At 47.4% G+C, this 25,895-nt stretch overlaps 1 protein-coding gene across 6 annotated transcripts; it reads right to left on the minus strand.

Annotated features, from left to right (window-relative positions):
• On the minus strand, positions 1–24,957 carry LOC111150098 (RNA-binding protein 14). 6 transcript variants are annotated; one of them, XM_022507442.1, is made up of 4 exons: positions 24,546–24,957; positions 7,265–7,687; positions 3,379–4,072; positions 1–1,526 (listed from the first exon to the last, which is right to left on the minus strand). In XM_022507442.1, the coding sequence occupies exons 1-3, from the start codon at positions 24,880–24,882 to the stop codon at positions 3,387–3,389; spliced, it is 1,446 nt and encodes a 481-aa protein (XP_022363150.1). In that variant the 5' UTR covers positions 24,883–24,957; the 3' UTR covers positions 1–1,526; positions 3,379–3,386. The 6 variants fall into 6 exon arrangements, with proteins under 6 accessions (XP_022363150.1, XP_022363152.1, XP_022363153.1 ...); XM_022507444.1 differs by lacking the exon at positions 24,546–24,957 and adding an exon at positions 8,494–8,809; XM_022507445.1 differs by lacking the exon at positions 3,379–4,072.
• Between the last annotated feature and the right edge of the window lie 938 nt (positions 24,958–25,895).

Genomic DNA, 25,895 nt, shown 5'->3' on the forward strand with positions numbered 1-25,895 from the left:
TGTGTTCAAAAATCGGTTGTATTTTGAGGGTAAGAGAAATCAAACATCATAATTTACAGAAAAATGGTTGTTGGCAGTATTAAATGAACACACACAAATGACCAATCGCGGGGTTTCATACAGAGCAAACATTCAGTAAGTTACAAGTCATATACATACAGTTATTAGTCACAGGTAGAAGCCTGAAGTAGAAAAATTGAGAATTTGCTCAACTAAATACCAGATCCTTTTTGTCTCCCATCACAATCCACCTTTCCTAAAGGGATACCATAGATGCTCAATATTTATTAAATGAATGGTACTAGAAAATACCCTACATAAAGCCTCACTATTTATAATGTTAAAACTCGCACCAAGGTACAGAGAAGAAAAAAAATCTGGGAGACAATCTGACAGAAGCATGGAACTGAATAGCAGTGGCTCATTCTTGCACTCATCCCCATGCACCTTATTAAATATTCTAAAGCTCACTGCTGGGTCCTTTTCTGTACCTATCATTCTAAAGGCTCTAAGTACAAGTTAATGAGGTGCTAGTGGTACCATTCAGGTATTCTTTGGATTTTGGCAGAGCTATAAAAACATGGCGAAAGGCATCAAAATGTTACCTATTGGCCTAAAGTAGCAGCAGAATGCTGACAGAGGTACAACTTTATTTTTCCATACGGCATGAAAAATGAAAGCTGAATTCCTTCAAACACTTCCTTTTCCTAGAACTCTATCCTGGCAATAAATCAGGCTTGATGTACTGACTGGGTGGTTAGAATGATAGTAAGAGGTGCACGATGATTGTTTTGCAGACAAGGAAAAACCTGTATCTCAAAAATACTAGTAACTAGTTGGTTTTATTACGAATGTGGACTAGTGGGAAGAAGTCTTTACTGGAATAAGGCTACCTAGGTTCTTCTGCACACAACCTCTTTTTCCTTTTGTACCTATAAGTTCTATCTACAATAAAGTAACAGCAATGATGTTCACCCCGAGCTCAATGTCAAGCTCACTGAACCTCCCCTTCTCTTCCAGGGACAAATAAAGAATCCAGACACAAACCCAAGCAAAAACTCTCTCAAAGCACACATACCCTAAGTTGAAAAACCATTTATTTCACTGGAAAAAAAAAAAAAAAAAGTTATCCAACTCTATGTGTATACCCGCCACAAGCCTTTGGGCCAAAAAGACTCAGGAGTAGTGACACTCTCATCAAGGTCATTCCCAAGTCCAACACCCACTGGAAGCAGGAGGTGGGGAGACAGCACAACCCCCACCACAGTTTCTGCACACAATGAGGCCTGCTGGGAGAACAGAACATAAATGGGAAACTACAGAAGGATTAAAGAACAGGAAGAATGGGAAAATGGGCAGGAAGGAGGAAAGGAAGAGGTGGTCTGAACTTAGCAAGGTAAATTAAGGTCCACGGTTCCTGAGGGACTGAACGTACAGAGCCGAGAACGTCCCGGAGATGGGGTACCACGAAGGGTGTATTCTCATGCACAACCGCAGCTCGGAATTTCAGCCCACACACATCCCACCTGAAAGAGAGCACAATACAGGGGCTTTACAGCAAAGCTCAAAAGGGCTTTCCTACTTAAAACTTCAAAGAGCATCTTTGTGAAGTCTGGTAACTTGACAATCCTTTTAAATTTACTTGTACCCATTCCCAGTATCACAATAACCTCTACAAATGAAAAGAGCTTGAAGGCCAGAGAGAAACTGGGAAGGTCAAACAATCCCAGGCTGGGCCTTTCTCTAAATTAAATAGCGAATACTTTTTCAGGAAATTAAGCAAAGACAATGCACTTCTCTTGAAGTTAACGTTAGCATTCCTCAGAAAAGGTTATTTCCACATCACAAATTATCACTAGAGAGCAGAAAAAAAAAGAAAGGTTCCAATTAGCTCTCTGGGGTAAAAGTCAAAAGTATGTTTGAATCTGGGTTTACTACCAAGGTCCAAGTTAAAAACCATTCAAGGTCTAGGCAAAAGTAGCATCGAATGAACAAACTTTAAGACCTGAGGGCATCCAACTCTGCCTAGTGAAGAAACTAAAGACTGTAGAGAAGGGTATGTGTAAACTACCTATCAAATCATTCTTTCTTTTCCAGCCCTATCAGAGATTTCCTATCCTATAATCCCGGGGAAGTCACATATACCTTCTGCCTTAACTCAAAGATGACAGAATGTCACTCACCCTGTCACTAAAAAATTATGAAGGTACGGTCTGGGATACACTGGGGACTACCCCAAACAAAAGGTGTTGAGAACCACCCTTTAATGCAACAGCAATCTCCAACACCTAGAGCCCAAAGCTGGCAAACATCAGAAAGAATATACTCAAGTAGAGCCAAATGGATCATGAGGCTCAAACTGTAGAGCAGAGGACAAAGCCAGAGGACTCAGGGTAGAGCTGGTGGTTCAAGAGTATTAAAAGCCCATATCTAGTGGGAAGACGAAGGGAGTGATTTGCTTAAGGCAAAGCTCCCAACGCTGTGTTTGTGCAGATTTGTATTACTATAAAACTTGAAGAAGGGGTGAGGATGTCCACCATAACACTATGGGACAGTTTAAAAAAAAAAAAAGAAAAAGATAAAGAAAAAGAAAAATACTGAGCGAAGTAAAAAGGCTCTTATAGGACAGATTCAAAGACAAAGCAATGGAGTGGGCAATCTATTCAGGGAATCAATCTGTGCTGAGTGGAGAAGTTGGATTTGAGTCTATGCCCCAGACTCCTTGTTTAAAGCTTTATAAATTAAGATCTCTTTTCTTCTCTTTGCCCCAACTTACCATCAAAGAAGTCTTTTCTATAAAGCTCATAGGGAGTGAACTATTCAGGAATGTCAGAAAAACGCTGCTTCAAGATTAAGATGATGCCACCTGGGTAGTCTTCATAGTAACTGGGACCCAAGCAATGACGACTAGTTAACTGGTTATCAATTTTATATTACTATAGGTCATATCCGACCTTTCACATAGCACGAAGCAGAACAGGAAACTTGCAACCCTTAATAATGTCGCACACCTAGGAATTTCAACGAAGGCTCTGGAGAAACAGCACACCTCAGTCGGAATATATGGGTCCCAGGTTCAGTTCAATTACAGCACATAGGTGTGACCCAAGATTCAGCACACTATTCTTTGTTTTTCCAGGCACAAATAGCATCAGACGGACTCCCACTACTAGGAGCCCTGAAAAATAGCCATGAGGGCTACGGATGTTTATATATTTCAAAAAGTTAGGTAGTTAAGGTCTTCTCCCTAGCCTCTGAACCATGCTAGTAACCTTACCCTAACCCAGCAAAAGCAAGCAAGCAGGGCAGCCTAACTGGAGCCTTTAGGCTGCAGGAGGGATGGCAAAACCAGAACAGGGGACACCCCACCGCTCTCACCTCAAGCCTTAAAAGGCTGAATACCGCGCCCGATCCGCATACTGCTCCCGCTCATACCGGGCCATGTCGTACAGGGAATTCCGCGCGGCCGCCGAAGCTTGGGACAACTCACTCTCATGCCCGTAACCGTAGCCCTCTCCAACAGTGGGGACTGGGCCTGTAGCGCGACGCAGGGGGCTCCGATCCCGCCCGTAATATGAAGTGGAAGCTGCGGTAACAGCAGCAGCGGCTGCTGCAGCAGCAGCGGCTGTAGCAGCAGCAGCTCCTGAGGTCGGCAACAGGTGTCTATCGTAGGGATCGAGAGAGGTGGAGGTGAGGTGACTGGCCATGGCTGTGTTCTGGACTTGTGGCAGCTGGGACAGGGTCTGCTCTGCGTAATTATACGCAGAGGCAGCTGCAGCCGCCACTGCCTCATAGGACCGGGCAGCACGGCAGCGCTTGTAGTAGGCATCGAGCGCTCCGTACGCGTTGTTGTAATACAACGAATCCCCATAGCTCATGGTGTAAGGTGTGCGCACTGCTCCATATTGCTCATTATATTGCTCGGTAAAGTCTGCCACTCGGCCCGAACGATCTATCGGACACTCTTTGGACCAGTGCCCCTCTTTCCCGCACCGATAGCAGCCGCTCTGGTCTCCCATCCCGGGCGCAGTCCTAAGCCGGCTGGTGGACAACTGCACGTGCATTCGTTTGCCTTGAAGAAACAGACGCAAGAAGGGTTGCTATCACTCTTAGTCATAGCCCACGCCCCTACCCCAGACACTGGTCATAGCAATGGCTTTACCTAGACAACTCTAATGCAGAATTCATTGCCAAAAAAAAGTAAAAAAAAAAAAAAAGTTAAAAAAAAAAAAATCCACTATACAAATTCAATATAATGACTTGATTTCAGGCAAAGACCAATTAGATGAAGTGTCTCAGCTCTAACACTGATTTAATGCTTGTGCCCCGAAACAAGCACTTCATCCTTTGCCAAGTCACTGCGACAAAACTACCCTGAACAATGGCCCACTGTCAAAAGAAACTACAGTAAGACTCCTCCAAGATTCTGACATTTCCCATCTTCACCACCAAGACTGATTTCATTAAGTGGGATAATGCAAAGGCCAGTCCTCTAGCTCCCCACCCCAAAATCAAAGAGATTAAGACCCTAGAGTTACCACTGATAGAGAATATGACCCAAACATGATCTGTGGCTGAATGTGATAAGCAAGTTTCAAGATTTCTGGAACACCACTCATGAACCGGGGGAAAAGGGACAATAAATACACACTGAAGGACTGCCTTTCTCCTTAACACAGTCCTTTCAATTGCTGGTCCTGAGAGTCATTCCACCAAAGATTCTTTACAATCTGATGGCTAACTTCAGTGACCTCCTAAGGAAACAGGACAGGCAATTCACAAGATGCCTGAATTCTTAGAAAGATTTTGAAAAACATGGAAGAAAAAGGGGAAGAAAGGTGAGAAAAACTAAGACTAACCAGTATTATCAGTGGATCAAAGAGTTCTTTTAACAAGATTAAAGTACTTTTTCTACTTAAACTAGGCATCCGAGAGATTCTAAAAATACACAATTAATAATGCTATCTTCTGCTGAAAATTACAAGTTATATTCTGAAAATAAAAAATATTACTTCTGGAAAATTTTACAAAAGAAACTTTTCAAGGAATTTAATGTTTAAAATCTTTTCACAGTAAGTTTCCAGCTAACATACTCTACCAATTTACTTGTAAGCAAAATTCCAGCAAAAACTTCCAATGCAAGTGGCTATGATGTACCCAAACATGCAGATGTCAAAGTGAATGGTCAGAAGCAGGAAAAAGTGAAGAGAGACAGGTCTTCTATTTAGATCTAACAATACAGAGGTTGGTAAATGGACCGTTTCACATGCAAACTTAAAAGTCCTGGGAAGTGGGAAAAGGAGGTGAAGGATCAAACTACCCCAAAAAATCCTGCTGTAAACGTTACATCTGGTAAGTGTAGACAGACTGCAAGTTAAGAGCTAAGATACCCAATTAAACACTTAACTGTTTTTAAAGTGCTCACCTATGTCCCTCTGGCATTTGCCCATGGGGCCACTTTGGCACCTAACAAAACCAGAGAAAACAAACCTTGCACATTCACGACATAAAGGTCATTAACTAACGTCCTGATCTAAGGATGTGTCAATTCCAAAGCCAGAGGGGGGGAAAAAAAGTCTTTAAAAATATCTACAATTGATGTCTTTTAAATGAGCAAACAACAGAGAACACAACGGACACTGAAAAACTAAAAGGGTTAAAAGACCACTTAATAAACACTGCTACTCCTTGTACACAAAGAACTCTACTGAACAGTACTAAGGAGAATGACTAACAGTAAGAAAAGCAGTGAAAATAAAAATAAGCATAAGCGGCACCAGAGCGCCTACAATTCATATGCCAGAAGTTACGCCGTCCTTATCACAGAAGCTGTCCTGACCTGGTACACACTGGCCTCCCCTTAACGCGCGACTGCTACAAGCGGGCACAGCCGCCCATTCTATAACTGGATTAACGTGCAGAAGAGTGTCCAAAAATCAGGTATCGTATCACAAACCCTCCACAAAGGCAGTCCTGACCCCAATTAAGTTGTTGACAACAAACAATTCTCAACTTACCAATTAAAAAAGAAAAACCAGACCTGAGAGACTAGTGACACTTTTCTTTAATAATGCACAGCAATACCCACGACACAGGGCATCCATTACTTGGAGGAATGGTGATCAGACCTCCAGCTCTAAGAAAGGTCCAATTTAAGGGAAATAAACACCGTAACAGCAGCAATGACTCTTAAGAAGAGTACTCAGGAAAGAACCGGTAACTACCCTGCCTGGGCTAAAAAGGTTGGAATATACTTTAAAAATGTAGCAAGAAGTTGTGGCAGTATCCCGTAACTCAGTAGGAGTCACACCCAAAAGGAAATGGCTTTTTGATACTAGGGACACAAAAGGGAGGGGTGGAGGGGGTGGGAGAAGAGTTAGCAACTCACCATGGTTACCACACTCACCCTTCCCAGATTGCCACTCTTGCCACAGGAGCTCAAATCTTAAACCAAGAAAAGATACAACCTTCCATGTAAAGGGACAATCCATACCAGTACTCATGCTGCCTTCCAGGCACACTAACAATCTCGCCAAGGCTCTAAGGTTAACACCCATCTAGATGCTCTATTCACCAAGGATGTTTAGTCTACCCTCCAAGAGTAAAAAGGCATTGCCATTACTGCCCCCCAAGTCCCCAAATCTCCTCAGAAACTCCTCAATCAGATTTTTATTCTGGAGTAGCCTCAACCTCCAAAGAGAACCTCTTAGTACAAGCATAACAGAAAATCAACAAGAGCAATAAGCCTTTAAAGACACCAGCTATCTCAAGACTAGTTGTTATTTAATGATCACTTATCTTTACTGGGAAGTTAGGAGTTGGGAAGGGGGGGGTTGCTTAACAGGGATTCTGCTCCCAAAAGTGTTGCTGAGGATACTCTTGCCAGGTTCTTTATATGTAAAATAAGATATAATGCTGATACTGGGCTGAGGCAATAAATTCAGAGTGAACCAATGGAACGTGCTCTACCAACAAAAGGGAAAAAAATTAAAAAGACAAGATAACTGGGGAAATCAAAGGAAAAGGATTTCTGTGCTACTAGGCATAAGAGTCTTAGGGGTTCCAAACTAAAGCCATGTGGCAGACATGGCCTAAGGTAAAGCCTCTACATCCCATGCATTCTCCATTTTAAGTCCATCACCCACAGTGCTTCACCGTCAACACCAACAGCTGTATCTCTACCCCAAACCCCTCCCTTTACTTATCCAACCTATTTTCTGCACATAGCCTGTGTTCAGCCCTCTTCCCAAAGAGGGTGGTTCACCTTGAAACTCTGTGTTGTCAAGGCCCCTGATGGCCTCCACTGCATCCTCCGCCCGCTCCATATGTACGAAGGCATAATCTTTCACGATGTCACATTCAATGACTGGACCATACTCCTCAAACTTGGCCCGAAGCTCTTTGTTGGTACAGGTGGGACTGATGTTGCCCACATGCAACTTTGTGGAGGTTTTGCTCTTATTCTTGCTGGCTTCCACATTGATGTTCACCCCGTGCAGCTTGTAGTGGTGCAGGTTGCGGATGGCATCCTCGGCCGCCGTCTTGTCCTCTATGTGCACAAAGCCGTAGTTCTTAATGATGTCACATTCCAGCACCTTCCCATACTGCTCGAAGAGCGAGCGGATCTCCTGCTCTGTGGCCTCCCGGGGCAGGTTTCCGATGAACAGCTTCACCATCTCGACACAGCCTGCACGGGAAGAAACAAAATTTCTAACAAAAGACCTAAGACTCACGTCAATTAAAACAAAACAAAAAACTCTAGCGAATATTTCCAGTTTTCCTTTTCTCTTACACGCCCACCTCCACAGAACAATCAGAGGAAAGTGGGAATAAGGAAGCCCACTACAGTACAAACGACAGAACCCGTAAGAATGGGAAAGTCTTTAACAAAAAGATCCTTAACAAAGGGTTTGAGAAGAGTTGAGAAGCTTCTAACGCAAATGGAAATGAAAACGAGGGCATACACGCACGGCTAGAGATACTGGGCTTTTCAAGCCACTGTGAGGTCAGAAAACGAAGGTCTAACTACTGGCTGGCTGAACGGACTACTGAAATTACGAATTAGCTCTTCCTCTTGCAACCGAGGGAGCGGCCACCATTTCCGGGAAAGTGGGCCTTATAATGGCTACGTTTTCGGGCTTCCTTTGGAAGCAGTGAACCGGCGACCCGGGCCGGAGAGGTAGGCATAAGGAAAAGTACAGTAAGTGCTAGAGCGGAGAACGCCTCTTCCGAGGTGCCATCCTACGAGCTGTGCAGAACGGGGAAATGCGTGGCCTGAGAAGGAGGCTTCAGACTCTTCAGCCAGACAACAATGTCTCGGGGCCCAAAGAATTCTAGAAAAGGGTTTCAATTTTCCTGAGTCCAAGGAAAACGCCGTTATCTCTATGGAAACCTCTAGGCAGGGAACCGAGCCAAGTCGGGGAGAAGGCAAGGTGGGAAGAAAGCAGGGTATTCTCGGGGGAGGTCGTGGGGGAAGGGCTGCTTCAGGCTTACCGCGCAATGCCCAGCACCGAGGTCTGCTCTCAGAGACGGGTGCGGAGGCCGCGACCCCACTACGATACCCCTGAAGCCCAAAGAAGTGAAATAAGATTAAACAAGACCAAAAAAAAAAGACAGTGGAGGGGCTTGGAGTCTCTCACCCGCACGGAAATCAGCAGGGGCTCTTCCTCGCGGCGCAGACGCTTCTGACAAAACGCTAAAATGGCGGCGGCCGCAGCAGTGACTCTGGGTAGAAGGGGAGGTAAGTGTACCACCGGATTGGCTGCTCAGTTAAGTTAAAGGCAGGCGTTCCCACAGCTCCTCTTCCTGATTGGTTACGACCAACGCCAATTACCTGAGAGGCCGGGAAGAGGTGGAAACGTCAGTAACCCCGGAGCTTTTATGCGAATGCCAATGAGCGCCTATCTGCCGAAGCCGAAGTCACTGATTGGGCAAGAGGTCGGCGTCGGGGAGGAACTACAAACGTGGGCTTCGCCGGCGGGGTGCGGCCCGCCATTAGGCGGAGCGAGCTGAGGCCCCGGTGTGGCGGTCTTTAGCTTCATGGCGCCAATTTTGTGAAGCTTCCACGTTTTGCCACCGACACGTGCACATCCTGACACTCTCCCCCGGCCCAATTTGCCTTCTCCAAATTTCTCCTTCTACACTCCCAACCACCAACCCCTCGCAGCCAGGATGCTACGAACGATTAGCAGACCCAAACGCCAGGTAAGAAAAATAACGAAGCGTCCCCGCTTGAAGAACCAACCTCCTCGTTTGCCCAAGAATCCACACTGTAGCCCTAGGAGTCCCGGAGCCCCCCCCGGATCAAAACTACTGACATAGATGGTGAAAGGAATTCTGGAAACGGTTAATGGGCGCGGCTTCAATTGGTTTATAACGGCCCCGAAGTTGGCCCGGTCGGAGGCTGCGTTACTCAGAAGGCGCTGAGACCAGCTCCCGCGAGGAACCAGCCTCCCGGGGTGGGTCCAAGATGAAGAAAAACGGCTTCTCTGTGTGACCTTGAAGATTGAAAACGCCCCCACCCGCCCTGAGAAAAAACTGGAGCAGCAAAGTTTTTTGTTTTATTTTATTGGGCACCATCAGCCAGAGCTGCAGGTTTAAACTCCTAGAACCGACCTTTAGGGGAGCCTAATCACATCCAGCTATAAAGAAAATACAATCAAAACAGCATTCTCCAGAGCGTCCGGCTCCCTCATCACATCTTTCTTTCTCATCCTTTGGCTTCTTCACGTAATCCCATATTCATCGAACAAGCAATGACCTTTTGCGAGGCAGCTTTTGAGGAGAGAGTTAAAAGCTGGAGTGCGGAAAGGTGCTGAATGAAAGAACTTAAAACAAAAGCAGTGAGTTATCTATGAGGCAAGGGATGAGATGACATTTGAGTATAACATACAACCGTCCAACGCAGCCCCCAGAAAGGGGGGTGGGGACCATAAAAAGAAAGGAGTCAAAGTTATGGAAATGAGTTTTTAAACCGGACATGACTCGGGAACCAAGTGGTGGAAAACTGGTCAAGACTTATTCTAGGGTGGGAAGAGCAAAGGACCTAAAGACATCGAAATATAACATTTACAGGTGTAGTCATTAATGGTGGTCCGTTTTCATTGTGAATTTTGATACTGAAACTCTGAGACTGAGTAAAGGCCATATAATCAGTGAAGAAAATAAATTCCACGTTAGTCAGCTGTGTGTGTGCCCTTTTGAGGGGGCCAGCCATCAGATGAGGGTCAGCACTCAATCTGCAGGGAAACACATCTGGTATAGAAATCCTCTCAGCTCCTTTCAAGTTTGATCTTCCAAATTTTGTGTCCCAAGAGCCCTGGAGATAAACTTTCTTCCAAAATAACCAAAGCAGAAGAGACCCTCTCACTCTATAAACTAAGAATCTCTCCAGGCCCAAAGGGGAGAGGACTGGGAATATAAATCTCAGGATCACAATCCATGCCAGTTTGCAGACCACAGCCTCCCCCACATCCCTGTCCCCAACACCCTCAATCTAATTGATTTATCTTCTGAAAGCCTTTAAGGTGAAGTAATCACAGGTTTCATTTTGCACGCTCATCCAACTCAGTAAAAGCACATTAAATCATCACCCAATTCTTAAAACCCACTGCAATTGGAAAATTGTCAAAATCACCCTGCCTGATCTGGTTCTTGCCAGAATCTCCCAATCTCCTTAAAAGCCCCCGCCCCGACACACACAGTACTCCACCCCACACACCCCAAACCCCAATTATGTTCCAGTACACTGGCCTTTTTGTTCCAAGTTCATTCAGGCTGGAATGTTCTTTCCCCAGGTCCTTTGGTGGCCACCTCATCCCCCTACCCCAACCCTACCTTGGCACTCCATGCCATGACTTCATGTTATTTTTCCAAATACTTACCACCACTTGAAATTCTATTTGTTCATTCCATTTCTTTCTACCTTTTCCCCCCTCCCTCATCAAATACTTGTTCAAGGGCAGGGACCTTTTCTTCATCCTTACTCTATCGTCAGTGTTAAATGCACCTGGAACATGGCAGGCACTCAATTATTTGTTGACTAAGTTAACACAGAGGTGAATGAATGCAAGACTTCTCGGGAACCAAAAGGAGAAATACTTCGGATTTTCAGTCAATATCAGTTTAAGACAGTTCGCCCTTATTTCCAAAAACAAGCACTTTTACCCCTATTACCTAGTATGCTCTCCAGTCTCCCTCAAACAGAAAAAGCAGGTGCTCAAAAGCCAGGGGCTAACTATGCTACAGCTTTTGATCATCAGGAATACCTGCTTGACACATGCTAAAAAATGAAGCTTTAGGTAGAAACATCTGTTTGCAGTTCAAGCCTCTCCATACTGATATTCATCTATCCAACTCTATTGTATTGAGCACTAAAGCAGCTTAATATTCATCCCTTAAAAACCATTAAGGTTTATAAATTTAAATCATCTGGACCAAATCCTCTACCATACCAACCCAACTCTGCAAAACAGGATTGAATGCAGAGTTTTAAAAGCACCTTGTCCAGTAACACTTTAGGTGCTACTTGGGTGATTTGCTGATCGAGTTACCAAGCACCTAAAAGGAAAGCGACTTGTCCAAAGTCATCTAGACAGCTGGTATCTGTCACAGCCAAGCAAAAATACACATTCTCACTGCAGATCCCGAAAAGACAGAAGTCTGAACTCTTGAAAGAGCAATAAAGGAAAAATCCAAACTTAAGGGTGAAACACTGATGTCAGTGAAAACCATTCAAATGTGAATAAACAGATCTACTACTTTAACACCCTTAGGGGTGAACATATATAATTTATACATGTTAAACTCTGGCTCCTACCCAGAAACGAGTTACTGGTTTAACAAGAGCTCAAATTAAAAATCAGTAGTCTCCAGGGATGTCCAGATTAGCCTTCCTTGACTAGGCCAGTCAAGCACGCTTCCTAAACCTCCAATCCCACTGGCAGCTACACCCTCTTACCCTCTCCCCTTACTGTTTCTGCAGGTTTCCTACCCCATGGACCTTTCTTTTCCACACCCAAAGAGAATCTGATCTCAGGACACTGAAGTGTTGTCTGAGACTGCAAGTGACAAAAACTGGTGTGGTCCGTGTCCTATTTCACTCCTAGGTACCACTCATTCAAAAAATCCAGTTTCACAGATTCATATGTGCTGCACTCACACCTACATCCAAACTCCTTTGCTCAGATGTGTGTTCCACTAGGCCACCCCAATCTCTCCAGAATGTTCTAACTCCTGTCTGTGAGATAGCTAGCGCTTAAAGAGCAGTGGCTATATATGAGGCCCTACACTTGTCACATGTTCTCATCTGATCCTTCCAAGTATTATAATGATTACAAGCAAAGTCCTGGATAGTTCAATTCAAAATACTGATTCAATCCCTTGATCTACTTTCTAACTGAGAATTTTTTTTAAGTTATTTAACCTACAGCCTCAACTTCCCCATTTATAAGAGATTTAAAAATACTTAAATGGCACTTGGATTGCAATGAAGATCAAATTAAATTCCTATATGAAATGCACTTTTAATGGTGCTTAATAAGTGTTCAATAAATGTTAGCTATTATCTTCATTTTATAGATGAAAAAACAGGCAGAGTTCCTGACACGTCCAAGATCACAAAGCTAAGTGATAGAAACACGATTCAAACTCAGGAAACCTGGTTTTAGAGTCAACACCCTTAGTCATTCTCTCTGTACCAAGTCAATTTTCCAACAGAACAGATCCTATTTCCAGAAAGTTGTAACTAGTGGAACTGCCTTGTATCTTTCACTACCCTAGTATTGTTTATTAACTGTAATTAGTTCACTGAGATAGGTCCTGCCTCTCCATATTATAAATTCAAGGTCAGCCCAAGGGCTCAGCTACTTCAACACTGTTATTTCCAGTACTATAAACACAATATTTCAAATGATTTAGAGCTACTTGAAATAATTTTAAGAATTTTCTTGGAAAACCCCTTTTATGATCTAAAGGTAACTATAAAATTTAGGTGAACATAAATTTTTCACCCGCTCATCTTTTTTTAAAGATTTTATTTATTTGAGAGAGCGGGAGCACAAGCAGTGGGGAACGTCAGAGAGGGAGAAGCAGACTCCCCACTGAGCAGGGAGCCCGACGCCGGAGACTTGATCCCAGAGACTCAATCCCAGGACCTTGGGATCATGACCTGAGCCCCAAGGCAGACGCTTACTTAACCAACTGAGCCACCCAGGCAGCCCTCACCCGCTCTCCACCTTTTCTTCTCTATTATTACCCAACCTTCTATTAGATACAGTCCATAAATCTAAGAAATTTGTTTTCATTATGACCTCAGTCATCCCCTATTATGGTCAGCTTACTTGGCTGGATAGGGCAAAATGACTGGAGAACCAAGTCTGTGCAGACACTGGTAGAGCTTAACTGATGTGCGTAACTAGAACAGCAGCCTACCGAGAGCTGACCCAGTCGCAGTGACAGTTCCATTGCCTCCAGTACAAGGGATGGGGCCCCAGGCCTACCCCAGGCAGAATTTGAAACGAAGTCCAAACCTCAGAAGGGAGCAGACTGACAAGGCCGGAAGCCCCTATGTGATCTTGTTCCAGGAATAAATCATCTTAAACTTCTCCAATGAAGGCCAAGTTGTAGAGGTAACAGATGCAGAAGTGCAAAAATCTGAAGACACTGGGAGCCCATATTCCCCACCCTCTTATCCCAAAGCACACATAGTACGTCTGCCCTCCCATTCATTCAACCCAACCACCTCCAAGTTATAGGACCCAGGAACTCAGAAATCCACAAAAAGCAAAGTATAAGCAGTGGGCTATAGGATTAACACAAGTGGCATATTTTAAATAAAAGAGGAAGGGAATTTTAAAACAATCTGCAAGAAGAGAATGACACGATTTAGCTTTGTACCCTCTTCTACTTAAACAACGAAAAACCTCAGGGCTGAGGCAGCAAGGGCATCAGGACCTAAAGATGCCAGTGATCCTCTAGGGCCAGGTCACTCTGAAGAACGTAGGCTGCAATAAAGAATGCTGGCCCCAAGAGCACATTTAGCTGTTTTTTTACAGGAACCCTGGGATTAGGGTAGTGGCAGCACCCCACTGGAGAAAAAGGAAGACAGAAAGCCACATGACAAAGAAATATCACAAATACACAAGCCACAATCACAGCCCTGTAATCAACCAACCCTCTTATTTTCCAGAGTAATAATCAGAGCTAAGCTTGTTAGCTTGGCCCTCACATCACCCCACCCTCCCTGCAGAAAAGTGGCAAGAAACCTATCGAACTCCCCCTCCCAGTCCTGTAAAGAAATGAAAAGGAACAGCGAAGCACCTGGAGGCAAAGCAGTGAGCAAAAAGAGAAGCAAGGTCAAGAGCTATGGCCCCAGTAACCCCCTGAAATTACAGTCAGCATATACAAGAGCTCATGGTTATAAAGATTATATACTTCTGCCCTCTGGGCAGAGGGAAGAGAACATCTGGGGGAAGCCACTCTGTCACAGGCGAATTCACGAGAAGCCAGTGAGAGGCAGAAAAGAATCCACCTGAACTCCACCTGATTTGACAGACAACTCCCCCAAATCGCCTTGCCCCAGCAGGTTCCCATAATCCAATCTCTAAAGCCCCCTTTCCCACAAGAACATCAGCAGGTTCCTACCCAGCCAGTTTTCTTCCATTCACTCATTATCAGTAACCAAACTTCCATCTGGTCCGTGGCTGGAACTTTTCTTTATTCTTTTTTTCTTTTCTTTTCTTTTTTTTTTTGGCCAGGCCCTCTCAACGCCCCCCCCACCCCTTGCCCACCCATCCCAGAATTCAAGTATAGAATCTTCAATTCCTCACCCTAACCCAGCAACCCTTCTTGGGTTATGCTTGTACCTCACCCCCTTCCCAGTCTGTGAGGACACCTTCAACTATAAACCCAGCAAGAAAACATCTAGAAACCCCAACAAATGGAGATAAGGGAAGTTGAGTCTCAGGGCACTATTACGGCAGAAGTTGGCAGGACGCAGGAAGGACGCTCCATGGTGATGTTCAACAGGCGGAATACCGGGTCTCTAGCCAGATTCCCCAGACCTGCTTCCGACTGTCCCTGCTCCTCCTCCTCTCTAACCCACAGGGAAGTACCAGACACTGACATCACCCCTACCCCACCACTGGCTCCCTTCTGGGTCCCAGCTTCAGCACTCAAGCCCACCCTCTGGAGAATCCTCTAAACTTTAAGCACCAAAGCAGTTCACTTCCCCACTTCTCACTTGAGAAGCCATACCCCAGAACCACCCCGCTGGAGCACAGGTTGTTTCCGACCTGGAGATAAGTTAGGGGGTAAAAGGCAATAAATTTACTGCACCTTGGTGTGATCGATTCAAGTTAAGGGCTGAGAAAGTCCAAGCAACTTGGTCTGGACTCTCCCGTCCTAAAGATGGCAGACTAGCAGGCCAACGGTGACCTATATCCCTCTGGGCAGCAGGAAAATCACTAATGCCCACATTCAAGCCCCTTTCCTTATCTGCCCTGGGGTTCTCCAGCTGCCTCTCCCCTTGCTGGCAGGACTTCCTGGATGTCAAACTGGCTCCTCTGAAACTGAGTGCAATCAAGACAATGACAACCAGGTTTCCAAACTGCAAATTGCCCCAAGTTTTATTTGTAGTCCATACAAAAGGGAAAAAAAATCAAGGTTTTCTAACACCACCTACTTGGGGAGATGGGGACGTGGGACGGTGCCACTCAGCGTCAGCTATAACATCGGGGGGACAGTAGGGATTTGGACGTATACCAGCCGACTGTCCCGACAGGAACTCAGCCTCAACACAGTCCATAGAGGGACAAAGTCAGGGCCCCCTGGACTGCTGGCACAGCTTGGCGCATAGGAAATGGTTAAGCTAACCCTTTCCTGGCCTCCCTCACATCTAAAAAGAAAAAGGCGCCGCCGACCTCAGCTGCAGGTTGCTTCCCCATCCAGACGACCTTAAATATCGCGCACAAAAATAAAAGGGAGCCAGGAAAAAAATAAAAACATAAAAGAAATTCCCATCCTGGGAGATGGGAAGCAGGGGAGAGGGGAAACCGCAGATCTAGAGCCAGTAGCAAGATTTGCTGCTGAGGCGAAGGAACAAAGTAGGTTACTGCCGAACACTCAAAAGGATCATCTCCTGGGGAAGGCCCACAGGGTAGAGGGGATGAAAAACCGCAAACGGGAGAGGTATGGGCCAGTGGTTATAACCCGGGTCTGCACCCTACCCCACCTTTCCTCTCCTTCCCTCCCTGTGGTGCCCCATCCCAGGATGGCCCTACATGCGGCGCTGGTAGCCAGAGTGCATCTGAGCTGCCCGCAGGTAATCATTATAGGAGCCCGAATAGCGTGCGTAATCGGAATGGGCATCGGGCAGGCGACGGTAATCCAGCGAGGACTTTGTCGGCGAGCGGCGGAACGAAAGCTGCGACTCTGATAAACGGCGGTAATCAGAGAGCTCGGCTAAACGCCGGTCGGAACCATACCTAGTCGAGAGAAGAAGACAGTTGGTGAATGAGACAATTGAGGGGAGGGCTCCAGGTGGGCATGGGGGAGATGCCAATGGGGATAGGGAGGGTGTGATCAGATTGGTCTCCAACAAACACGATTTTGTCAGAAGGCTCATCACCCTATCCAGGGCAAGAAATCAAGCCTGGTTCAACTCAGTGGGAAACCAAGCCCACCACCGAAGCCCTCCCTTCTCAACTGGCCAAGGTGGATTTGGTCTACATTCCCAAACCACAAACAAACTACCCCCCCGGGCCCTGCACAGAAAGACCTTGGTTGTTTATCAACAGAACGGCGGACGAAAGCAAGGTCCCCAACTTCCCAAAGAGTGGACGCACCTCCTACACCTTGCCTTCAGCCGGTGAGTGCCAAAGGGACTACTCTTTCAAACCCACCCCACCAAAGCCAGGACAACCACGTAACAGGCTTAAGGATCCTTGAGACGGTGGGAAAGGCTGTGGGCCACAATCCTGCAGGCAATAGCTCCAATGGCACTTGGGCTAGCCTAGACAGGTGACACTTTTCCCAGCCTGACTAGCTGGTACCACCCCAGGCTGAGCATTAATGCTCCACCTGAACCCTGGTGACCAGAAAAGTTCACAGACATCAACCCCCTCGGCCTTTTGACATCCCATGGGAGTAGAGGAGTGAAGACCAGAGGGGCCAATGGCTCCAGTTTCCCTCCCATGCCAACCTCAGCCCCTTGCCCTAAGCCCCAGCTGGGGGCAGAGGCGGGGGGGCATACAGTACCTTTTCGACATGGCGACAGCCTTTTTGTAGGGATCGTCGTAGCTGGCCCGGGGTGGGGAGAGGCGGGTACGCTCATAGGGCGGCGGGGTGCTGTTGGCGTTGGCAACGGCCCCCTGGGACATGGACAGGTAGGCTGCAGACGGCTGACCTGCCCCATCGTAGGCATTGCCCGGCTGGCCACGGTAGGAGGCAGCAGCCTGGGGATGCTGCTGGGCAGCATAGGAAGCAGCCAGTGAGGCTGACGACTGAGTGCGGTACGGAGCTGCCAGGGTGGCAGAAGGCTGGGCCCCATAGGCAGCTGCAGCACCATAGGAGCCGGTGGCCGCGGCAGCTGACTGAGCCCCATAGGAGCCTGACAGGCCCATTGATGCTTGAGCCCCGTAACTATTCAGCTGGGTCTGAACAACCGGCTGGGCCCCATAGGAGCCAGCCAGTGGGGCAGTGGCTTGTGCAGCATAGGCAGCTGGTTGGCCGGCATAGGCAGCAGCTGTAGCTGGCTGTGCCACATAGGCAGCCGGCTGCGAAGAGTAGGAAGCAGCCTGTTGTGCAGCGTACGGGGCAGACTGGGTATTGTAAGAGGCCGAGGGCTGGGCATTGTAAGAAGCTGCCTGGGCCCCATAAGCTAGTGAGGAGGCTGCAGACTGGGCCCCATAAGAGGCTGCCTGGGCCCCATAAGAGCCTAGGGAGGAAGCTGCTCCCTGGGTGTTGTAGGAGGAGGCAGCCGCACGAACCCCATAGGAAGAGGCAGCCTGCGCGCCGTAAGAGGATGGCTGGTTACCATAGGAGGCAAGGGAGGAACCCTGAGCCCCATAGGAGTTGAGCGAGGAAGCCGCAGCTGGCTGACCGCCATAGGAGGAGAGGGCCGAGGCCGAGGGCTGGGCTCCACCATATGGGCCAAGCGAGGAAGCTGCAGCAGACTGGGAGCTAGGGCTAGCCAGCTGGCCCCTGTATGGGGCCCCAAGGGAGACAGAGGGCTGAGCGCGGTAAGAGGCTGCCTGGGCTGTCATGGGCTGAGTCCGATAGCCGACACCCAAAGAGGCAGAAGGCTGGGCCCTGTAGGCAGCTCCCAGCGACACTGAGGGCTGGGCCCGGTAGGTGGCTGGCTGGGCCGTCAGAGGAGCCACATAGGAGGCTCGGGGAGGTGAACGGCGCAGGGGGCTGCGGTCGCGACCAAAGAAGGGTGGTGTGGGCTGACGGGCTTGCCCATCAAAGCCACCAGTGCTGTTGCCAAAAGCCTGCTGGTAGTCGAAGGTGGCAGAGAAGCCACCAGTTCCAGGGAATGCCGTATCCCCAGCCCCTGGTTTCTTGGTCTTGTCCCCAGACTGGATAGCCAGGCCGGGCCCCTTCTTCTGACCCTTGGTTGAGAGTTCCACGTTGATGCGCTTGCCCTTCACTTCTTTGCCGTTGAGCTGCGCGATGGCGGCTTTGGCATCTGCTTCCTTCTCCATGTGAACAAACGCGTAGTCTGATAAAGCAGCAGACAGAGGGTTAGCAATTAGGGGGGCAGGGCATGCTACCTGATGGGTCCCAAACTGGACACACAACAGCACCCAGCTGTTGCCAGCTACCTCCAGGCCTCCAAACCCTCCTCTCCAGGAGTATGTCATGAAACATGGCTCCCACAGAACAAAGCTTCCGACTGTCCCAAGCAGTCACCTTTCCCTATGGCCTTCTCCCCATTCTCCCCTTTCCCCCTGCAACTTCACCCAACTTTCTGGCGAGAGAAGAAAGAGCAAAGATGAACTGTAACACAGGGTGAAAATCTTTCCAACTCCTGGTAAGTGTAAACCACCGGACAAAACACAGAAAGGGTTCCTGGATCACTCAATTATTTAGTGTTCTCTAACCCAACGTCACCAAACATGACTGCTCACCTTTGAAGCTTAACTCTGAAACACTGGAAATGACCACTGTCTTAACATGACCCATGTCTCAGCCCAGCGTCCAATTAAAGCAAGAGAGCTAGACTGCAATGCACACTTCATGAAATTCCTCCAATGTGATCTCCCCCTTTCTCAGAGTACTTCCACGCACAGGCCTTCATCTGGGCCTCACAACAATCCTGGGAGGCGGGCAGAGCAAAAGATCATGACCTCTACTTTACAGGTGGGGAAACATACTCAGAGAATATTTATATGGCCTGCCCTAAATCAAAATTTATTAGAGCCAGGAACAGAATCCCAATTCTTCTGTGCCCCTTCACTACCCGTCTATCCCTGAGAAGTCAATGTGTAAGGCAGAACCGTGTAACGTGACTAGAAATTTTAAACTTACAACAGAAGCTGGCAGGCACGTAAGTAAGCCGGTGAGGTGTGGGAATGGAAATCAAGCCTCTTGGCTGAGTTCAGGCCTAAGCCCCCTCCCCCAAGCTACAGAATATCCTCTACGTGTTCCTCTTCAAAGGACAGAAATCCACCTTAACCCTTGGACTCCTGTTCACAGGGAAGATCTGGTTTCCTAGACTCAAGGTGAGAAGCTGCGATTACTGCAGCTTGTGGGCTCTGCTAAGCAGGTTACCCTTGAGGTCCTCATTCAGGATTTGAATGAGCTGTAGTGGGATACAAACTCAAGGCAGGACGCTGATCTCAAAGTCCTCAGCTACCACTAAAAAGGAGACAATTTTAGATTAGAAGAGGGAGGAGTGGGAAGAAATTCTTATTCATGCTCAAACTCACAAACCACAAAGGTGCAAGAAGGATATGAAAAACAATGACAAGATCATGCTCTTGGGAGATAAAGCCATGCACCTAAACCTATCTGAATCTGTGGCTACTTAAGTACTAAGTACCTGGATTCCATCTCTCTCACATTAGTTTAGGAAATGAAGAACTATCTGGATGAAATCACTAAAATTCCATTCTTGAGGGGCGCCTGGGTGGCTCAGTGGGTTAAGCCGCTGCCTTCTGCTCAGGTCATGATCTCAGGGTCCTGGGATCGAGTCCCACATCGGGCTCTCTGCTCAGCAGGGAGCCTGCTTCCCTCTCTCTCTCTCTCTGCCTGCCTCTCTGTCTACTTGTGATCTCTGTCAAATAAATAAATAAAATCTTTAAAAAAAAAAATTCCATTCTTGAAGATAAGAAATCCTTTTAAATAGCCTTGAAATAAGTGTCCTCTAATTTCTAGAAACTTTCATACTGGGATGCCCTCTCTAGCTGCTCTGAGAGAGCAAGTCAATTTTTCTCAATGTGAGGCATGCCACCAACCTGCGTCTCTTACAAATGAAAATAAAAATGTAATTAACAGGTACAAATCAGAAGTATGGTACAGCACAAGGAATCCTGGGTTAGGCACTTAAAAGTCTCAGTTATAGACCCAGATATCACTGACTTGCCAAATCCGTCCTACCCACCTCAGAGTTAGGAGATTCAAATAAGAAAATAAAAGTGCCTTGCAAAATATAAATAGGTATATGATAATGAAGAATTATGATGATTATTTAAGTCTAGAAATAACCATAAGCTTCTCTCCCTACAGAACACTTTCCTTCATTTTTAATAATAAAAAACAAAAGCTACCATAACATTTGTATATGCAAACTTAGAACCTGCCAGAGATGATAAAAAAAACAAAACGAACCATCACAACTCTCAATCCTCACACCCCCATGATCAGAACCTGATTTCTCACCTACCAATTTAGGCAAGTGTTCCTTTTGGCTCAGCCACAGGGTACTAGAACTGTCCCTATGGTCTCTCACCTCCACTTTGGGTAAAGGTAGCTAAAAATAGATACTAGTGATCAGAGATCTCCTTAAAAACAGGCTTGGCTGGGGCGCCTGGGTGGCTCAGTGGGTTAAAGCCTCTGCCTTCACTCAGTTCGTGATCTCAGGGTCCTGGGATCGAGCCCTGCATCGGGCTCTCTGCTCCATGGGGAGCCTGCTTCCCCCTCTCTGTCTGCTTGCCTGTCTGCCTGCTTGTGATCTCTCTCTCTCTGTCAAATAAATAAATAAAATCTTTAAAAAACAAACAAAAAAAAAAAAACAGGCTTGGCTGACCCTCCAGAGAATGCAACTGGCAAGCAAAAAATGGGAGCTTGTAGGCAGATTAAGAGAAATGAAAAAATCTCCAGGCACTATGAGAGAATATTAATGAATGGTATTATAGTCCTGGCTAATCCACCAGCAGATTCCTGAGACTAGAACAAGGTAGGAAAAACACCCAACAAAAACTTCAAACGGTTTACAATAGCGACAGGACGTCCCACTGGCTACTCCCTATTTAGCTGGGTTTTGTTAAAAAACAGACCAAATTGAAATCTGAAAACTGGGATTTCACATGTAGAATTCAACTGACCGCCCAGATAAGTTATATCACTGATTTTTATAACTGATTTTTTAAAAAGCCATCAAATACACTTAAAACTAATTAATACCAAAAAGTTCCTAAGCCAGACATTATAAAGAGATATGTGACTTGGCTGTACAGCTGATTCAATGACATCAGGGCTTACCCTATCACAGCCAGCAGCCAAACCAAAACCTAGCCCTATCAAAGATGTCCAGGAACCCACTTAGTCCTAGGACGATGTAAAACCAGAAATCTAGAGAACTCCAGAACCCATCTGCCTGAAGAGCTAGTTCAAGAAATAGTAATCTCTGAAAGAAATCCACTGCATTTAAAGGCACTAGCCAACAATCTTTCACACAGATCAACTACGGTCTGGTGGCATCACAATTCCTCTAGCACCAAAGTTAAGAGAATCTAGAAAAATGAGTTTTCCTATCCTGAGAAGAGTGGAAATCTCTTAACTTTAAACTACAGATTTGTTACCGGGGCGGGGGGGGGGGGGGGTAAAATGGCCCCCTACAAAAAACCAAAACCAAAACCAAAAATCACAAGAACAAAACAAACAAACAAACAAACAAACCAGAGGAAACCATTTCCTCTTCTGCCTTACAGACCTCCCCCTGAAGCCTCAATGGTTCCTAAAGCTGTCAGCAACTCTCATACTTCATTTCTGAACACCCAATAGAATGTGACCTGTGGACAGTAGTTACAATCCCTGTCGCTATGGAGATTTTTGCTCTTTAAATCCAATCACATCTAAGCTTCAAGGGTAACCAGGCAACTATGTTTTTCCTCTGTGAAATAAAACAGAACTGGTTTGCTGTGCAGCCCCAAGCTTCTGTGCTGTTCAAAGACCCCCACAGCCCAACACCAAAAGACTCGATCATCGAATGCCCCATTCCCAACCCAAGAAATTCGTGTTTATAAAGCCAGAGCCAGTCTCTTCAGCCACATTCCCCACTTAAAAACTTCACTTTCTTTCACCTCAGAGACAGAAAAGCATCAGTGGAGAATATGACAGTCAAATCTTTCCCAGAGTCTCTTACATCAAAGTGTATCAGGACCTCTGGTACTTATCAGGGTTAACTACAAGCAACAGCTAACCACTACTCCTTGATGTAATTAACACATTTCTGCTAACTGAATGTTTACAAAAGGATAATAGACATAACTTTCGCTTTCTCACTAGAAGTCAGCCAGTTCTATAAACCACATGCTATTATCCACTTCACCCTCCCCACCACTGTCACTTGGTCTCAGTCCAGAGCGAATCAAGGCAAATTTTTGGTTTCTCTACCACCTGAGAAAGCAAGTTCTTGACCAATGAGTTCCATGGAGACAGTCCCCTCAGATGCTAGTTTCTAGATTCCCAATATAGTTGCCTGAGAACCACAAAGTAAACTTGGTAGATCAATTAAACACAGAACTCTCATAATGAGTCATGTACCCCCATCCATTTCCTGGCCAGATGCCCAATCTAAAATCCTTTCTACTCTTAACTCTATAAACAAAAACAAAAATCAATGCACCACAAAGCCTGCCTTAGAGCACCAGCAGGAAAGCTTGATTCTGGATATTTGTAGACTTGCATAACCTGAGTTCAGGAAAACAGAATGCGATATTAACGCAAAACAAGGAACTGCTCCTAGCAGTGGAGACACTTTCCCAGTTACAAAAAAGTCAAAGAATGGCCCAAAAGATACACCTTTCCAAGAGAGCAAATGAAGTGTCTTGGTGGAAACAAGCACCTGCACCCGTTTATTTCCTATCCCCTAAACTTTTCACACAGTGTAAGGGCAGGTATGAATCCAACACCCAGAATAGGGCATCAGATGCTCCCCCAGGCTGCAGCCTTGACGATGGCAAAGTTAACTCTGATCTGTTCCCAAGGGGAACCGAAACTGGCCACATACACAAGGACTATCCCAACAAACCTTGCCAACATAAAGGAAACAGAATTTACAGGATAGAAACCTAGACTACAAAAGTCAACACTGGGTCCCAAAAAGGAAGTCGGGCCTAAATTAGGGATACATTTTTCTCAAAGGCCAACTAGGGATCTACCCTAAGGATCAGACTTCTCCAGCAAAGACAAACAGCAAGTAAATGTGTTTTGCCAATGTTTAACCAAGACCCCTCACACACCCCTCTCAATGTCCCCCTCAGCCACAGAGTATACGCCCCCTTGCAAAATCACCGACCTTATAAAAGAACACAGCCCCAAGGGCATGGGCTGGCAGGTAAAGGTTAAGGAAAAGAGGACTTCATAAAACAAGCCTCCTTCCACATTCGAAAGGTCCGGGTTTCCAGTTTATAGATGTAAAATCGAGCCCAAAGTAAAAAAAACCCAAGTTTGAGGGACTTGGAAAATAGCGTTGCCACACCTAACCCACCTAACGATACTGAAATGCCAAAGTGATTCGGAAGGGGCCCCTCCTGTACCCACGAGTGAGTAGACCCATGCCACACAAAGCTAAAAGATCCCAGCCCGAGAAACGTCCAAGGGCCCCGTTACCTTCCGCTCGGGAGCATTCATCGGGAGGGAACACGAGGGTGGCCTTGGGGCGTCAGCCCCCACCTTTTCCCTCTTCCCTTGCTCTCTGACCGACGTCTGGAGAGAAAGTGGGGAAGTGGCGAAATCTTCCCCGCTCCATGATCCGGCTTGTGCCCGTCACTTCCCAATTTCCGCTCGGTGCCAGGCCCAGGAGACCAGTGGAAGACGCGCCCCCGGTACACTCGCAAGTCTCTCAGGCGCGTCCCCGGCCCCGTAGCTCAGCTCACATCCGCCGCCGAACCCACCCAGAGCCGCTTCCTCCCATCTGGAGAATGGTGCTTGACCGCAGGGGAGGAGGGTGGCTCTACCCAACGCGCCCCCAACACCTCCGGCCTCGCTCCCCACCCTCCCCAACCGCGCGGTGACCGACCCCCGGGAAAGGGGCGTGGCTAACAAGCAGAGTGCCCAGAGCGCGCCCGCGCCCCCGCCCCCGCGCGCCCCCGCGTTACCTTTCACCACGTCACACTCGATGACGCGTCCGCGGCGCTCGAAGAGGCTGCGCAATTCCTGGCTCGTGCATGCAGCCGACACATTGCCCACGAAAATCTTCCAAGTGTTAAGAGGCCGTGGGCGCGACATCTCCACCACGAGCGCGCGCCCCGGCCGCAGCTCGTGGCCGTGCAGAGCCTCGATGGCGCGCAGCGCGCCTGCGTTCTCGCGCATGTGCACGAAGGCGAACTGTTTCATGACGGCGCAGCTCATGACCGTGCCGTAGGGCGCGAAGAGGGCTGCTAGCTCCTCTGGCGTTGTATCCGCCCCATCGACGTTTCCCACGAATATCTTCATTTTGTCGCCGCAGCCGCCTTCCCGGGGAGCCGGGACCTCTCCAGCGACAGGCGAGACGTCCGACCGGCCGGCAGTCCTCCCCAGGAATGGCTGGCGACCGAGAACCCCGCCGCGCAGGCGCCCTGACCTAGCCAATCGGGGCCCACATCCCGCGCGTCCTGCATCCAATCATAGAGGCTGAAAGAAGATGCTCTCAAGCGCAGCCAATCCCAGAGGGTCTGGAGCCCGCTCGTTAGCGGAGGGGCGGGAAAGGGACGACGGCGCGCGACCAACCGCCACTGCCGGGGGGAGGGGGAAAAGAAGGGTTGGAGAAGGGGGAACGCGCGCGGGGAGCGTCGGCGGCGGAGAGGCCTAGTCGGTGAGATGGCCTCTGGCCGGGGTGGGGCCGGGATCGGCGGGCCCGAGGAAAAACTTTGTTCAGTCGGAAGTCAGAGCTCCTCCCATTCTGGCAATGTAGGGCAAACCTGGAGGCGGCAGCGGGCTTGTCCACGAGAGGGTCTGGCCTGGCCGAAGAAACCGGGACAGCCGCCTTCAGTCAGCAAACTGCCGCCTCCAGGACTGTGCTGAGCTGTCCGAGGGGCCCGAGAGGCATCTGCCCCAGAGAACCCTCGTGCTGTTAATTCATTCTTTGGAAACACGTTCCCTGATGTTGCTGAGGTCCTGGCGGAAGATGGAGACTGAAAAATCGGACTTTCATCTCTGCCTTTATGGAATTTCCACAAGAGGAATAATGAGATGTATCTCTTGCGTGCGTTGAAAAATTTTCCACAATGAAAAATTTAATGAAACAATATTAGGTCAGAACAGTTCCTGAGGGAACAAAAATTGAGCCTTAAAACAAAATAAAAAGTTCAAAACCAACAGGTGTATGTAAATAAAAGTATTTTGCATGGCTGAAGACATCAGAAACAAACACATGCGACAAACTCAGGACAATATTTTACCTGCAACATGCGCATTCTCCTGATTCTACTGAGCACCTACCAAATGGGCAGCACCAAGGGTACAGCTGT

This window comes from Enhydra lutris, unplaced genomic scaffold (assembly GCF_002288905.1).
Source record: "Enhydra lutris kenyoni isolate GAN:26980312 unplaced genomic scaffold, ASM228890v2 scaffoldscaffold22, whole genome shotgun sequence".
In the NCBI taxonomy this organism is placed as follows: Eukaryota; Metazoa; Chordata; class Mammalia; order Carnivora; family Mustelidae; genus Enhydra; species Enhydra lutris.